This window comes from Ceratotherium simum, chromosome 15, assembly GCF_057802395.1.
Source record: "Ceratotherium simum simum isolate JZ-2026a chromosome 15, ASM5780239v1, whole genome shotgun sequence".
In the NCBI taxonomy this organism is placed as follows: Eukaryota; Metazoa; Chordata; class Mammalia; order Perissodactyla; family Rhinocerotidae; genus Ceratotherium; species Ceratotherium simum.
Genome location: NC_141914.1, coordinates 49,042,145 through 49,059,448, shown reverse-complemented (window position 1 = coordinate 49,059,448; position 17,304 = coordinate 49,042,145). Strand labels below are relative to the sequence as shown.

Sequence of the window (17,304 nt, the reverse complement as noted above, 5' to 3'; positions counted from 1 at the left end):
TTTGAAAGTTATTCTTTTAATATTTATAGTGTCAGAAATTTGATTGTGCATGTGTGTATATAAAGTGCATTATAGAAGGCTGTGATCTTCTGAAGCAGAAATTTATTTGACATCTAGCATTAGACATTTTAATAGTGGATTTTCAATAAAAATTTATAAAGAATATGCTGCTTATTTTGATTTATTTGATTGGTATTATTAGTGTATTAATGGATATTGCAGACTCCTGGACACTTGAAGAGATTTTTCACATCAGCCTGGCCAAGACAGAGTATGCTCAGGGTTATATCACTTCCCTAAATTGAAAAGCAAAATACCATTTCCCTTGTACTTAATTTGCAGAGCTTAACATTGCAGAAACTGATATACAGTCATGCGCTGCTTAACAACAAGGACATGCTCGGAGAAATGCGTCGTTAGACAATCTCGTCATTGTGCAACCAGCATAGAGTGTACTTACGCAAACCTAGATGGTATAGCCTACTACACGCCTAGGCTGCATGGTACTAATCTTATGGGACCACTGTTGTATGTGTGGTCCATCGTTGATGGAAACATCGTTATGGGGTACATGACTGTACAATGCACATTTAAAAAAAAAACCCTACAAATCCTATCTAAATTTCAATATGAACATCTTCAACATGGTTACTTCAGCTGAAGAGAAAACTTCTCAATTACTGTGGTAGAACTTGAAAGTCAGTTTCTTCTGAGGAGAATTCTTGGAATTGTTCCTCACGTTGGTGTTTTTTTGCTGATTAGTCCCATGGGCGCACTCACTGGAATTAGGAAGTTATTTTCACACACTGCATTTTTCATCCAGAACAAAACAGAGAGTAACTACCTTAGTCTTTGTTCAGCTTTTTCAGCCTCCTAGGCTTAGAGTTAATATTGTTACCAGAATGCAAGGAGACGTGGCCTCATTTCGTTGTATCAGTTGTTTCAATTTTGAGGGTTACTTTATCGTTGCAACTAATGACGGTTCAGTCAGTTCAGTGCGTCAGCTGCATGGAAAAAGGTTTTCCATGCATTTTTACTGAAGTAAAATGTGTTTTTGTAAAAATGTAGGAAAAGTTGAAGTATTTTTAAATCAAAGTAGTTGATTTCAGGGCCGAAAGTTGTTTAAATAATGTGAAAATAAATTTGTTGACTGTTCTCAAAGTCTGTTTCACGGGCAAAAGGCAGTAGTTGAACTGAAACTGCGGTTTGAATTAAAATTATCTTTTGGGGCCGGCCCTGTGGCTTGGTGGTTAAGTGCGCGCGCTGCAATGCTGGTGGCCCGGGTTCGGATCCCGGGTGCGCATCGAGGCGCCGCTTCTCCGTCCATCCTGAGGCCGAGTCCCACATACAGTAACTAGAAGGATGTGCAGCTATGACATACAACTATCTACTGGGGCTTTGGGGGGAAAAAATAAAATAAATAAAATCTTAAAAAAAAAAAAAAAAAAAAAATTATCTTTTGGTTGGATTTGTAGCTGTGTTTGGTCCAGGTTATGCTAGGAGAGTTGGGCGTGCCATAATGCACAGACCTGGAGCCTAAAAGCACAGGTTCACACCCAGATCTGACCTATATCCACTGTATAGATCAGTGCAAATGACTGAACCTAGCGGGGCTGTAGTTCCTTCACTTGTAAAACAGACCAAGTAATTCCTACCTTAGGGGGTTGGGGTAAAAAGTAGAGATAGGGCCGGCTCCGTGGCTTAGCGGTTAAGTGCGCGCGCTCTGATGCTGGCGGCCCGGGTTCGGATCCCGGGAGCGCCCCGAGGCACCACTTCTCCGTCCAACGTGAGGCCGAGTCCCACATACAGCAACTAGAAGGATGTGAACCTATGACATACAACTATCTACTGGGGCTTTGGGGGGAAAAAACTGAATAAATAAAATCTTTAAAAAAAAAAAAAAAAAAAAAAAAAAAAGTAGAGATAATACTGTACATATCAAATCTAGGCTTCAACACCTAGTAGGCTCTGTGTCACTGAGGTTGAGTTATTTATCCTGAGTTAACTGCAGTTTCCTCATCTCTGAAAGCAAGAGAGAATACCAATTCCCACTGCATAGCGCACTCCCTTGACAGAGCGGGTTCTCAACGTTGTTTGCTGTGGTAGTTACTGTCATCTTCATCTGTTCCCGAGCTCTTTGTCTCACCCTTACCTCCTGAGGATGGTTTAAAAAGAAGCCAGTCCTTTTAGCTATTGCTAAGTCCTCAGCCATGATTTCGAGGGAGGACAAGCACAGACGGTATCAGCACATTACCCAACTTACAAAGTGAGGTGGTGGTATTAATGCAGCTGACGTGAAGAGGTGTGTTTGTGTGCCTGGTGCAGAGCCACTCCTTGAGGACGCTCAGCACGTTTCTTCACTGTTAGGGAGGAGTGGAGATCTCAGAAGTCATAAGAATAGCGACTCCATTAATTAGCACTTTAAAGTTCACCAGAATGCTCATGGCCACCTTGAATCCTTTTCTGGTTGTATGGTGGAGTATAAAATATTAAAAAATAGAAAGTGCTTTCCATATCCCTTATCTTAATTAAGTAATCCTGTTTGTCAATGCAGCAAAGATATTACTATCCCCATTTTATAGATAAGGAAACTGTTACTTAAAGGTGCTAGATAATTTCCCCAAGGTCGCCAGACTGATGAGCAGGATTCCCAAAGAGGCGGCACTGCTAAAGAGTGTTAACATGCTACCGCAATATTCTCGTTGTTGTTGTGTGTGTGTATGTATCTAAGGCTAAGATTATATGCCTACCAAATACTTCTCAATAAAGTGGGGCAGAGAACCATAGAGCTACAGATAGAAGGAACCCAATACCTCTCAACATATTTTTGCATCTCGATGGTTGTATTTTATAAGCTACTGTTTAATTCTTACAAATGATTCAAATCTCTTAGCATTTTTTTTTTCTTGAGCCAAACAGTAATCTTAAGCAATCCATTACCTCAATTCCTTTTGTTTGTTCAAGTAACTAAGGGCTGTTTGGGCTGCATGGAGCAAAGCAGCAGGGTCACCTGGAACACAAGGTGAGCTTGACTCCACAGGATGGTGGGCAAGCAAGAGGAAGAAGGCATCTTGGGTTCTGGGCTCTCGAAATACTTGTGCCTGGAATAAAAGGAAGGAATGTCGGTTTGGACACTAGAAGAAGCTCAACATAAACCTTGTAGGTGAAGAAATTTGTTACACCGTTGAAGAAAGACTGAGACTTAATTCCCTTTTCCTAAGAAGGGAAGGAGGGTTGTAATTTCTGCCACCATGATGACCACCTTTTTAAAAAGATTTTTTCCTCTCCAGTTGCAGAAAAATTTCTTGCTTTCAATCATAGAAAAAAACTCATATTAATACCATAAAGCTGTTTTATAAGACTCATTTTGGAAGGCAAGGAAGAGTTGATTGTCGTCTTTCACTGTTACACTGGGAGACTTACGTTGCATTATCTGCAGTAGACCTGATGTAGCCCCCAGTGTAATAGAATCTGGGGGAAGTAAGGCTCTTTGTAATGGAATTTTTGCTATACTTCGTCAGACATAAGTGTTTCCTACATTCCAAACTACGAGGCAGACATTCATCCAGTTTTGGGTGATTGTGAATAGAGTTGCTGTAAACCTCTGTGTGCAGGTTTTTGTGTGAACATAAATTTTAATTTCTCTAAAGACCAAGAAGTGGGATTGCTGGGTCATATGATAAGCATATGTTAAATGTTATAAGAAACTTTATAAGAAAACTGTTTTCCATTGTGGCTATATATACCGTTTTGCATTCTCACCAGCAAAATATGAGCATTTCAGTTACTCCTCACCAGCAAAATATGAGCGTTTCAGTTACTCCTTGTCTTTGCCAGCATGGTATTAAGTATTTTTTATTTTAGCCATCTTAATAGGGACAGAGTGGTATCTCATTATAGTTTTAATTTGCATTTTATTTTCTTTCTTTCTTTCTTTCTTGGTTTTTTTTTTTTTTTTTTGTGAGGAAGATCAGCCCTGAGCTAACATCCATGCCAATCCTCCTCTTTTTGCTGAGGAAGACCGGCCCTGGGCTAACATCCGTGCCCATCTCCCTCCACTTTATATGGGACGCCGCCACAGCATGGCCTGACAAGCGGTGCGTCGGTGCGTGCCCAGGATCCAAACCTGGGCCACCAGCAGCGGAGCGTGTGCACTTAACCACTGTACCATGGAGCCAGCCCCATTAATTTGCATTTTCTTAGTGGCTAGTGATGTTGAACATGTTTTCATGAGCTTATTTACCACGTGTAATAATTGCTGCTTGGTGGAATGTCTGTTCAATCCTTTGCCCGTTTTTCAGTTGGGTTGTTTGTTTTCTTACTTTTGAGTTTTGAGAAGTCCTTATACATTCTGGAGACGGTTCCTTTGTCAGATAATATAACTTGCACATACTTTTCCCCAGTCTGTAGATTGTCTTCATTCTTTTAACAGCGCAAAAGTTTTTAATCTTGATAAAGTCCAATTTTTCATTTTTTCTTTTATGGATCATACTTTTCACATATCTAAAAACTCTTTACCTACTTCTAGCTAACAAATATTTTGTCCTGAAAGGTTTTGTATTTTACATTCCACATTTAGATCTGTGATCCATTCTGAGCTAAGGTTTATATAAGATATGGGCTTTAGGTTGAGATCTTCTTTTTCCTCTTGATGTCCTGTTGTTCCAACACCGTCGGGTTAAAAAGGCTATTCTTTCTGCATTGATTGCTTTTACACCTTTGTCAAATATCAATTGGCCGTATTTGTGTGGATCTGTTTCTGGAGTCTCGATTCTCTTGTATCGATCTATGTGTCTGTCTCTTGACCAATACCACACTGTCTTCATTACTGTAGCTTTATAGTACGTCCTAGATCAGATAGCATGACTCTTCCAACGTTTCTTATTTTTCAAATTTGTGTTAGCAATTTTAGTGCCTTTACCTTTCCTCATACCTTTTAGAATCAACTTATCTATATCTACTAAGAATCCTGCTGGAATTTTATTGGAATTGCATTATATCTATAGATCATTTTGGGTGAGCTCCCCTTTTCTCTGTTTGTCTTGAATTACTTTAACTTATTTTTCTTTATTTCATGATACTGCTTTAGGGGCACGGAAAAAATACTCCACAATGTTTATTTCAAATGAGTGATCACTGCTGCTTAAACCTGCAATGTTTTTATTTTTTTCCTTTTTCCAGGATCAGAATTCAGGCCATAAATGAAATTGGAGCTGGACCCTTTAGTCAGTTCATTAAAGCAAAAACTCGGCCATTACCACCCTTGCCTCCTAGGCTCGAATGTGCTGCGGCCGGGCCTCAGAGCCTGAAGCTGAAATGGGGAGACAGTAACACCAAGACGCATGCTGCTGATGAGATGGTGTACACGCTACAGCTGGAGGACAGAAACAAGAGGTGAGGTGGGGCGAGGTGATGTGGGGAAATTCTGTGGCTTCAACGTCCTACTTGTTCACTTGTCCTCTAAAACACTCTTCCTCCTTGTTGAAAGATTTCCTTCGTCTTCAGGTCCTGCATTTTTACACCATTCTCCATTTGGAATTTCTAAACCAACATTCTGAAGATCCTGATTTCCCTACATGTGATAATATATGTGTTTGTTTTTTCTTTCATAAAGCCAGATAATGGAGAGAAATTATCTCAAAAGTAAATTGTCAAATTCAAGTCTGCACTATGTAATAGTGTTATAATAGTCATGAGCGCCGAGGGAAATACGACTCAGGAAGAGATGTTACCTCTTTAAATATTCAGTAACCATCAGGACAAACATGTTTACCAATCTGAAATAGCTGTGGTGATGTACAGATGGGGATGTACTCTGTAACTATGGGCAATGCAATATCACATTAACCAGAGCAAATAGGTTAAAAAATTCTTTATAAGATTCCATGCCCAGGAAACACTCTTGGCCACGGAAATCAAATCCAGCCTCTCACGTAGTATTTATTTAACCTAACGTCATTTCCTCTGAAAATGGCCGATCAGAAGATGGGCAGCTGAACTGTATTTAGAAATAGTTCAGATGCAGAGCAAAAGTTAATGATAACAGAATGTTCTGTTACCAAAAGTCCAAATCAGAGAATCAGGTGAAGGAGGCGAGCAATCAGCATAGAACCAAGACAACCTGATGGAACAGACCCATGCTGCTCCCTCCCTATGGCATACATGCTGGAGCACAGAACCAGTTAGTGTAGAAGTATTTCTGTCATTCCCATTTATGCAGAATAGTATCCTGTTCCTTTATACAAGGAACTGGTTTTAGTTAGCCCAGAAACCCCTATCCAGTCTCTGCCCCCCACTCTGTACTCGAGTGCTTTGATTCATTTCAGTGCAATGGAGTCCTGCTGTGTGGAAGACGCTGTTTGAGGTGGGCCTTCAGTGGAGACCAAAATCAAGAAAAAAGCAAGGCCCTGCCTCCAGGAGCATAATATCAACCCACAAAGGGTCATGGAACCTTTGTGCCATTGGAGAAAAGTGCTCTGGGAGTTTGGAGAAGGCAGAGACAATCTGGTTGCAAAGATCAGGAGTGGCTTTTTGAAACAGATGACGTTTGAACTTGACTTTGAAGGACCTGGCAAAGGTTGACCTCAGAAGAACAAAAAGTGGTTGTCCTTTTGGAAACTAGTCCTGGTGTAGAAAGCACAGAGAAAGTAAGGCTTCTTTTACTAGGTTCATTAGAGATGAAATGCATACTCACTACTGTACTATGTGTCTTTGGATGCGTTTTCATGGACTCATTATTTTACTGGCAGGGGACTCCTCGACTGGAGAGGGCTGGCAAGAACAGGACTTATGAACTAACAGAAATCATGATAAATATATAAAGCTAGCATTTAGGGAAATTTGTAAACGAGCCTTTATGTTTTTTCTTGGGGTTTTGGCTTCCATTGGTGGTACAGAGAACCTTCCTTAGACAATATCTTCTAGTTGTACTGTTTGAGAAAAAGCGAAGCCCAAGAAACGTTGTTGAAGCTGGTGGCAGAACTGGGATCAGAGCCTGTGCCTCCTGACTCCCTGTGCAGCTGCCTCTACTGTTACCTCCAGGACTGGGCGGGGAGCGACAGCTCTGCACCAAAGCAGCCATCTCCATCTTGCTGCAGCCCTGCCCCGTGCGGGACAGCCACCTGAGATGCCTCGTAGGGAGAACTGTACAGATAAGATGCTCAGAACAAAAGCTCCATGAGCACTAGTTCAAATGGGTCTGCTGTTGTGAGACATTTAAATATGCCAGACAGAAAATACTGCAGAATCTAGTAATCAGTACATGCTCTTTCCTCCAAAAAAAGCCCAAGGCTGGCCTTGTTAATCAAATAAATGACTTGCCTAAATTTAAATGGCAATTTAAGAAAACTTACCATTAGGAACAGTATTTTTCTTAATTTTATGAGCTAGAGTCCAAATTTATCTTTTTTAAATTAGATTTGTCAATGCTCTCAGAAAATTATTGAAGTAATGGGAATACAGAGCATAATAAATTCTTGTTCTATTTGTAGAATAATTTTCCTGGGATTTAATAGGATGAAACTTGGCCTAATTTGAGTTTGAAGATGACCTTCCTTAGTGTCTTGAAACTGAACTCTTACAGTGAATGGCCCCTTGAATCCAAGCCTCTAACTTTGGAACTTGACTCGTGAGGATCAGGGAGAAATCATTTGAGTTGGATACAGCATAATACTTGGTGTTAGCCTAGTCTCTGTCAATTCTAGTTGCCTCGAGGTTCTTTAGGACTTGGACCTAGCCTGTCCAGGTGAAAGGAACAGTGTCTTCTTCCAAAGTGGTGGCCGTCTTTTTCTTAAACTTGTTGCTAGAGTGGTTTCTAGTTGTGGCTTTAGGGGAAAGTGCCCATATTCTTTAGCATATGCATTGTTTTCATATTAACCACTAATAAGTTCTTTTTATGAATGTGGCAAAAATATTATATGTCCTGCTTGTGGCCAAGGTGAGAACCGGAGATAGATGTAATTGTGGTTTTAATGTACTTTCCTCACCGGTGACTGTGGGCGTTTGAAAGGAGAGCTGCCGATGTCTGAGTAGTACAGCTGTCCTAGTCGGCTATGAAAGTAGTCTTCGTCTTAAAACATATTTTATAACAGAAGCACAATGAAAATTAATAACTCCATGGTTGGTAATTGTCAGGTTAAAGAGTTGAGTCAATTTGAGCTGCAAAGCTATTGGTCTTGCTTTTGCCTCATCCGTGAAATAGAGGTTGAACTAGAAGATGAACTCGGAGGTCTTTCCCAGCTTTTTCACCTTAAAGCAACAGTCATTTGTAGGTCATTTATGAGCTAAATTCTTTACAAAAAGATGTCTCTTGTAAATGATTGGGGCGTGTTATCTCTTTTTTCCTTCATATTTTGCCTTCTGCTTTTGACAAGTAAGAAAATAATAAAAAAGAGACTGACTTTCCGTAAGAGTGACCACTTAATGTCCCATACCCCTAAGGTTTTGCATCTGTGATGTGCTGGTTTATTATTTTATTTATATGCCTCTCAATCAAAAAGTCTGAAGTGATTCAAAGATCTCTAAGTATAATGTTTGGCCAAAAATATATTTTCAAACTTTCTAAAGGAAACTTCTATTTATTGAGCACCTACAAAGTGCCAGGCTTAGAACTTGTATCTACATTATTTAGTTCTTGAATAAAAAGTGAAATATTTTCTTTCATGATAGGATTTCTACCAAAGCCTTATACCATCCAGGTGAACAAATATGTTGTTTTTGATAAGTTGACTTGATTTTAACTTATGATTATCAGGAGGTTTATATATGCAAAGAAAGGAACAATGCTTAAGTATTGGACAAACAAAGATGACCAAGATAGTTCCCTGCCCTTGAGGAGCACACAGTCTGCTGGGGGATAGGTAGAAGACACAGATACATTCAAGCAAATCTTGATGTGAAAGGCTTAAAGATTGACATATGTACAGAGTATAGGAGGATAGAAGAATGGCTTCTTTGTAGGCTTAAAATTCAATGAACAGACAAGGCTTCTCAAGGAAGGTAACAGGTTGGGTGAGTCTTAAAAGGGTCCCAATCTTATAATCTCATGCAAGAGAGCCTTAGGATGGAGACTAGTGATAAGGACTCAGGATTGGATGGAAACCATCCAATACAGTCTCCAAAGCACAGCAACGTGCCCTGGCTGTTTTTCCAAGGAAATGCCTCTTTTATTCTAGTACTTTTACACGTGTATCTTTTTTAAAGTTTGGGGCTATTTCATGTAAATAGAAGGGATCCCAAAAGGGCATCTTGCCCAAATTCTTGCCTCAAGGTAAATCAATGTAGAATGCTTCTGGATCACCTGGACTTGCTATGTTGAAAGTTTTTTTCCCCTTGAACAGGACATATGTTTCCCATATATTGAATGGGCTTTTGATCCCCAAGGTTCCCAGTCCAAGGTCACTGACTATGACTCATGTTTATATAGCAGCCTCAAAGCAATGCTTTATATTTATAGGACTAAGTTTATTTCTAGCAATTAGATTATGATCATTCAATCAGCAGTTTTTTCTTGAATTACTACAATGTGCCTAGGTCTCATGAGGTATGTGACCTACCTATAGGAGCTTTTCTTGCTGGGAAAATAAATTAACATGAAACAATGAACAGACAGCACAAGAGATTTTATTTAATTTCAACAGAAAAACAAAAATTACATTAGTTCAGCCAAAGAGTGATTAAGCTATTATTCTTAGCAGATCTGGCACAGAAGATCTGAATGTCTTTGGTTCCTCTGTATGCAAGAAATATATATATACCCAAAGTAAACATTTTCATAATGCTTTGTTAACCTAATACAGAGATTAGAATAACAAGATCAGCTCATGCATTTTAGGATTGTAATTCTGTACTGATAATTTTGAAGATGCATTTGTCTGTGTTATTGGAATGAAATGTTATGCTACCATAACAGAATTTGAGTTGATGTTGATTCTCGTCCTCACCCTCCTGGGTCCATGTTCCCAATAATTGTACGCAGCACTGAGGCGAGAGGAACTTAAGTTCCAGGAATGCACTAACGGTTAATCTGTTGTTCAGGTTTAGTCAGATAGCCAGTGTATTTTAAAGCAAGGCTCCAGCAAAATGGGAATGGGGGAGAGGGCTCCAATAGTGGGTAATTACCACTTGCTCTCCATTAACTCTGCCCTTATGCCCAGGACACTTTCCCTTCAGCCAGCAAAATCGGAGGGGCTTTGTAATGTGTACAGTATGACTGCCTGTTGATTGTTAGAGAGGGACAGAAAATAATCTGCATAAAGGGACCCTGAAAAAATAGATACTAGGCAACTAATAAAAGTGGCCAGGGTATATGAGCACTACAGGAGAAGTGTACTTTCTCTAGGTATGCCTCTTATAGAACACACTCCTGCTTATATTGCTCAGATCATATGGCTGAGTAATGTGCAATTATTCATATTTTTGCATAAGGCTAAAGAGTTTCATCAGTAGCTATAGTGACATTTTATTTCTTAGAAAAGGGGCATAAAAAGGAACATAACCAAAAAGTATTGCAGCCTGATTGCTCACAAGCCAGAAGTTCCATATGCAGCTGGGGACATAGGGGCAGGCAATTAACTCCTTTCCTCAGTGGTCTTTTGGAAATCACTCTTGGCACTTCCGTGCTCAGTCTGTAGACGGGGACTCGCACCAACATCAAAACCAGTTTAGGAAATGTACCTTCCCTGCCTCAGGTGCCCCACATGATGCCATCTGCTCCCATCTGCTTCCCTCTGCTTCTGCATAGCCATGACAGGACTTGGTGTTTTGTGTGGCATGAGGGCACATACTATCCATTCCTGTTTTGAACATCCTCCACTCCCAAACATCACTTTAGTAACTTAGAAATTCATACACACAATCCATGGAGCCCAGGAAATTAAGAAAAAAATAAAGGCAATGACATGTCATTGTTAAGGAATAGAGCTGTACTGAGCTTCCTAACAGCTGTTGATTTGTGATATTGTGAAACATGTTTTGAAATGTGCCATTTGCAGCCTTTAGTAGACTAGGTCATTTTAGGTCGGCAGGTTAGATCATTCTGAGGAGTTAATGTTAATGGGCTGCTGTTGGCCTGTAGTGGGCCTAGGGATTATAAGATAGCAACAAGGTGGTAAACACAAAAACCTTAGCATGCTCTCTTATTTCCTACTGCGAATTTAAGTTATAAGCCATCCAGAGCATTCTTGGATGTTTCTTTTGAAACAAAACTGTTTTAAGGAAACAGATTTTAAAATTAAATTCTTTATATATCATCATTTTCCTCTGAAATGATTTAAAATAAACATCTAAAGATGTAACATGTCTGAGTTTCTTCCTGCAGTTGCATATTAGTGCAAAAAAAGCATCTTTCATAATGTTAAGCCTAAAATACTGAGGTTAAAGGTATTACTTGGTCCTTTCATTTGGATCTCGTAAAAATTCCTGCCAGGTGAATAAGATATTTACTATTATGGAGAATGTCTGGACTCAACCTGGAGAGTCATCCACTTGTTCACATCCATAGTGAAGGTGATAGACTCCGCGTTGTATCCAGGGTCTCTGTACGTCTTTGTACCCCCAGGCAGTACTCTGACAGGCTAGCAGAATAAGCAGAATCATTTTGTATTCACAGATACATAGAACATTTTTTAAAATCGCTGATAAATTGCCAGCATTTAAACCCATGTGTGCTCATTACCGTTGAAGTGTTTAGTTTCAAGACGACATAATGAAAACTGAAGCAGGTTGGGGCAGAGCCATAAAGAGTTCCTTTAGGCTGTAAACTCGCAGTGACCCACCCAACCTTCTACCTTGTTTGTATTTCCCCTTCCAAGTAAATATTTTTAGCACAAGACAGCATTTCCCACCCCCCCATTTTTCCTTTCCCTAAGTAAAAATGCCCAAATTTCCATTAATAGGCAGCTCTTATGTAGGACCTGCTGCTCCCATCTTCATCTGATTTCAGCAGCAGGTCTTGGCCTGGGTCCACCAGGACGAGGTGGGTGATACTCACATGCACAGCTTTCTCTCCACCTCAGGAAAGCCTGAGGGAATGTGAGTGAGAGGGATGCCACTCTGGGGACATGCTTCAGGCTTCTCCACCATTGAGAAATGAGGTAAATCATTCATGAACCTTGGTGCTTTGTTATTAATAACATTAGTATTATTAACAATAACAGCTAATATTTATCAAGCATTCACAAGTGCTAGGCATTTTGTAATGGATTCTCTCTGCGTTGTCCCATTTGATTCTCACAACAACCCTCTGAGGAGCAGGCACTATTACACCCATCTTACAAAGGAGGAAACAGCTTACCTGGCTATAGAACCCAGGATCACCAGGCTGTTGAACTTGAACTCAAACTCAAGTCTGCTGACTGCAAGGATTGTGATTACCCACTGTACCTTCAGCCCCTGCACCAATGGGGCAGGACCACGGTGGAGCCCATAAGTGTTTCCACACCTGTCCCCTTAGTTGGTCTTATAGGAGCCCTGGGTCATGGGGCTGATGCCTCCAAAGATATGTGGCCATGAGCAGCAGGGATTGAGGATGGAGTAGAAGACCCCTCAGAGGCACTGCCAGTGTGGGCCCAGGGTTCCAGGGTGACATCTAAGGAGCTGTGATACCACAGGGGACCCCTGTGGCTACGTAAGCTTCAACCTGAATTGATATTAAACTTAGTGACTTTGTTGAGCGTGTACTACATTTCAGGAACCATGCCACCTGTTATACATATTTATTTCATTGTGTTTTTGTGGCACAAGAGCTTTCATGTAATAAAAATAACAGAGTGAACATTTCATTTTTACTCCTTGGTCACCAGATTAACTCATTTTGGGGAGAATTGTATGTCTAGCACAGGCCGTAACAAATGCAGCTGAACATCACAGATTCAGATGGACCTATTCCTGCTGGGACGTAAGCCAGTAATGGCCCCAGTAACCTGGAGAGACGCCTGCGTGGCAGGAGTTGAGAGCCGCGGTGGTCCTCGGGACACCTCAGCCTGACTGGGCGACCTGTGGCAGTCCTGGTACAGAGTCTGGAGTCACTGATACCATGGATTGAACTCGTGCTATGTTTGGGCTCGGTGCTGAGCTTTTCACCCCCGTTTCTGCACTGACTTGTAAAACAACCTGTGTGGTGGATCATGTCTCTGTTTTGCAGATGGGAGAAACTGACGCTCAGCAGGGGTGAGTGATCTAGCAGTAAGGGGCAGAGCTGAGATTCGTGTTCAGTCTTCCTGGGTCCAAGTCGCTGTGCCCCACCACTTCCCGCCAACAGTGGGGGAGGCAGGGAGAAGGGAAGGGCAGCCCAATCTTTACAGGCACCACAGACCAGGGGAGCGGCCAGGGAAAGCAGACTCCCCACACAGTGCGTCCCTTGTTGCCAGGGCCACACCCACCCTCAGAAATCAAGGGATTGAGGTCTCCATGAGAGTTTTTTTTTACCATCTCCTGCTGGCTATGTGGGCATCTCAGCTGCTCTAGGTCCTCCCCATTCCCAGTTGATTTCTTCCCATCTAGGGATCTCCTCCCTTGCCCCAGGCTTGGGGCCACGCACACTCAAGTAGTATGGGTCAGGGCCGTCAAGACAACAGGACTGCTGTCGGCCTCTGGCTGTGACTCACGTTCCGGGGCCTGTGGTGCTTGAACATGGGTGGGGTCCACGCACTGACCTGGGTGCTCTAAATATAAGGGGGAGGGGAGGGGTCAGGAAGGCTGAATGGCTGCTGCCCTCCTCTTCATGGCGAAGCCACGCTCTAAGCTCTGAGTCCTTGGTTCATTTAAAATGCCGAGTCCTCAATCGTGTCTTAGGACGAATAGCGTATTTAATTCTCTCAGCAAAGGCCTCTGGCTTACTAATGAATGAATTTTACAATGAAGTTGGTCTTAATAAAATAAAGATTTAGAAGAGAGAAAAAATTAAGTTGGTCTTTGTAAAACAAATATTTGATGAATATTTTTAATCTCTCGCCAAGTGGTTCAAGCCACAGGGTGTTAACTTATGGAGCCTCCTAGAGAGGCCACCGTGCAACTAGCATAAATCAGTGGCTCGGAAGAAAGAAGATTCTTTCTTCTTCTGCCTCTTGGAATGATGGAAAATAATTACAGATTTGGGGTGAAAGAGGGAAACTATTCTTTTTGTGTTGGCTTGCGTGTTTTTTATTTTCTTTTGGTTGGCCTTTATTGTTTGAAACAGGAGTTACTGTCAGCATATACAGAAAGAAATTTAGGATCAAAGACTTTTATTTGAGGCCTACTCTGTGTGGGGACTGGGGCTTTTACATGAGCTATCAAACTGAATCCCACCACAGGGGGGAGTTACTCTTGCCTCTGCTTCACTGACGGTCCCAGTGTGAGAGGGTAAATGGCCTCGCCTACGGGGCCCCACGGCTGATGTCTGGGGCTGTTGCCAGGGCCTGGTCTGCAGGGCAGCCTCTTTCCTCACAGCTGACTTTCTACCCTGGAGAAAAGAAAATAACCTCAGTGTTAGCCGACAGTGATGTAGATGGTCTCTCAGAAGGGAGAGTGGGGTTTCTTCCTTAAAATTCTGTCTTCTCAGTATTATAAGGTGATTACAGTCATGTGCTGCATGACGACAGACCACACATACAATGGTGGTCCCATAAGATTAGTACCATATAGCCTAGGTGTGCAGTAGGCTACACCATGTAGGTTTGCATAAATATTGTAGGGAAGGAAAAACTTTTCCTCTACCCTTCTAGGTTCTTCTGGCTGGTCTAAGAATTAAATTGACATGAGACAGGTTAGCAGGAGAAAAATAAACAAAAGATTAATAATAGGTATACGTGAGAGAAACCTAGGAAAACTGAGTAACTTGCCAAAATGGCTGAATCCCTCACCTTAAATACCATCCTCAGCTAAAGACAAAAGAAGATGTTAGGGGTGGGGATAGTCAGGGACTTCAAAAGGAAGGAAGGCAATTCACAGGTAGGTGAAAAGGAGCAAACCTTTGGACAACAAGTGTTTGGCCACACAGAAACAGAAGAACATAGAGGGAGTCCAACAAACAGGCTTTTCTAGGTTCCTCCCCATCCACCACCCAGTTCACGTTATGCTAAGGTGATAGCTTGCTTCTTGAGGACAGGCTTTTTTTTTAATCTGAATTCTTTTAGACAGTTAAGGGGGAGGTAACAAGAAAAACTTTCTGAGGCTTTTGCTTCTTAAAAATAATCAGCCTAGGCCGGCCCAGTGGCGTAGTGGTTAAGTTCATGGGTTCCACGTCGGCTGCCTAGGGTCCACAGGTCCAGATCCCGGGTGTGGGCCTATGCACTGCTTATGAAACCATGCTGTGGCAGGCGTCCCACATATAAAGTTTAGGAAGATGGGCACAGATGTTAGCCCAGGGCCAATCTTCTTCAGCAAAAAGAGGACAATTGGCAACAGATGTTAGCTCAGGGCTAATGTTCCTCACCAAAAAATTAAAAAAATAATCAGCCTAGAATAATCCTCATGTTAAAGAGACATTTTCAAGTGGCAAATTTGGGCCCCTTCAGTATACTCTATCATGTTCACACAGTGACAAAATCACCTAACAACGCCTTTCTCAGAGCATATCCCCATCATTGACACATGACTGTAAAACTAACACATATTGAGCGATTATTGTATGTCAGGACTGTTCTAAGCACTTCTGTTTTATTAAGCATTTAAACCTCACAGCAGCAGCTTCTGTGATCATCTTTATTGACAGGGGAGAAAACGGGCACCAAGAGGCTGAATAAGGTGCCAGTGTCTTGTAGTCTGCAGTGCAATTCTGGTTGCAGGACCCACATTTACTGAGAGCGTATCAAGTACCCAGAGGGGTGTAGAGAAACATACAACCAGTGTTACCCCTTAAAGTTTTCAAAATTAAAACCCTTGAAACCCTTAAAATTAGACTGAAAGTGCTAAACTGGCTATTATCGTATGAAGGTCATATTTTCAGAAACCTAAAATTGGCAGGTGAAATTTTATGAAGGATTTTCTGATTGATAAACTGACTTGTATGTTGAGTTGAACTAGAATCTGTATACTTATGCATTTAATAAATTTCTTTGTTAAAAGAGTAAACATGAAATTAGAAATAACTATGATAAATGATTTCTATATTATAAAAAGTATTAATACTGAGTTTCTCTCACGTCTGTCACCTCACAGTCTTACTCGTGCAGTTTTCCTTCTGCTGTTACCTCTTTTGCTTCCTTAAGAAGCAGAGGGAGGGGAAACTTTTCAAGTGAGAAAAGTGTGAGCTTTTACACAACGTGCAGACTTGCTGTCTCTGTCTAATGGCTCCTGCAGCTCTCGGTCACACATCAGGGCGAGAGGATTAGGGGAAGGTCCTCAGAAGGCAGTGGGTACAACTGTCTTGCTTTATGCTCAGCTCCTTCTGACCTTGGGCCTGTGTGTCCACCTGAGGATGCGGGCCCCAGGAGGACACAGTACATCTGTTTCTCTAGGTGGGCATTTGGTGTGGGAGTGACACCGTTGATGTTGGCTGTCTTGGAATGTTTCTCCCCAAACTCTTAGGATTCCGGATGTCTCTGCTCCCCACCCCCATGCCTCTTTTACTCAGGAGGGAGCCTGTGTCATACCCATCACCTTCCCTCCACCTCTTGAGGGCTCTGTACCTAGTTAATTACGTGACATAGGAATTGGCCACTATACATTTTGGCTATTCTCATAGACATTTTGAGAACAAAATAAGAGAACTCTCCTTCCCCCAAGAATTTCTCCCCATGCCTTTTGTGGGGGGTAAGGAGGTCAGACAAAGCAGTGACAGCTTTCGTCAGAGCAGCAAGCAGCTCATGATTTATTATTGCCAGAGTAGACAGTGGGCTAAATTAAAGGACTGGTCAGACACACACTTATTCTAGAAAAGACTGGAGGGGGAAGAGCTACGCCTTTCCCTCCTGTTCTCAGCACTCTTCTGCTGGGAGCACCAGGCTGCCAATTCCTAACTTCCTGTCCAAGGGAAATTCCAGCCGCAGGGTGGGCCTCCTGCAGCTGCCTGAACCCACCTTCCCTGAATGCAAGGTGATTAAACTTGAACCTGAAATCCTCTGAGCAAATGCCTCCTTCAGAAGCTTCAGTCACTCCAGCTTTTTTCTAGAAACAAATGTAGCCTTTCTTGTATTTCTAAGTAACACTATCCCCAGACACAGACAAATGCCCTAATGGCAAAATTTTAAAGTTCCTTGTTACTATCACCTGTTTCCACGGTGCTTTTTATAAATAGGAATCAATTTTAAAAGATTAATAAAATGCTGTGGCACAAGAGCAAGGCAAGTTAAAGGAACAAGATAGCTCCTCTAGAAACAGCAGATT

General features: G+C 41.7%; 1 protein-coding gene across 6 annotated transcripts in view; it reads left to right on the top strand.

Moving 5' to 3' along the window:
• Positions 1-17,304, top strand: part of FNDC3B (fibronectin type III domain containing 3B) — a 332,852-nt gene that overhangs the window by 295,667 nt on the left and 19,881 nt on the right. For all 6 annotated transcript variants that reach the window (XM_087440025.1, XM_087440022.1, XM_004424734.3 and 3 more), the window contains exon 23: positions 5,182-5,394. In XM_087440025.1, coding sequence (XP_087296151.1) covers positions 5,182-5,394 — 213 coding nt within the window. The remainder of the gene's footprint in view (positions 1-5,181; positions 5,395-17,304) is intronic.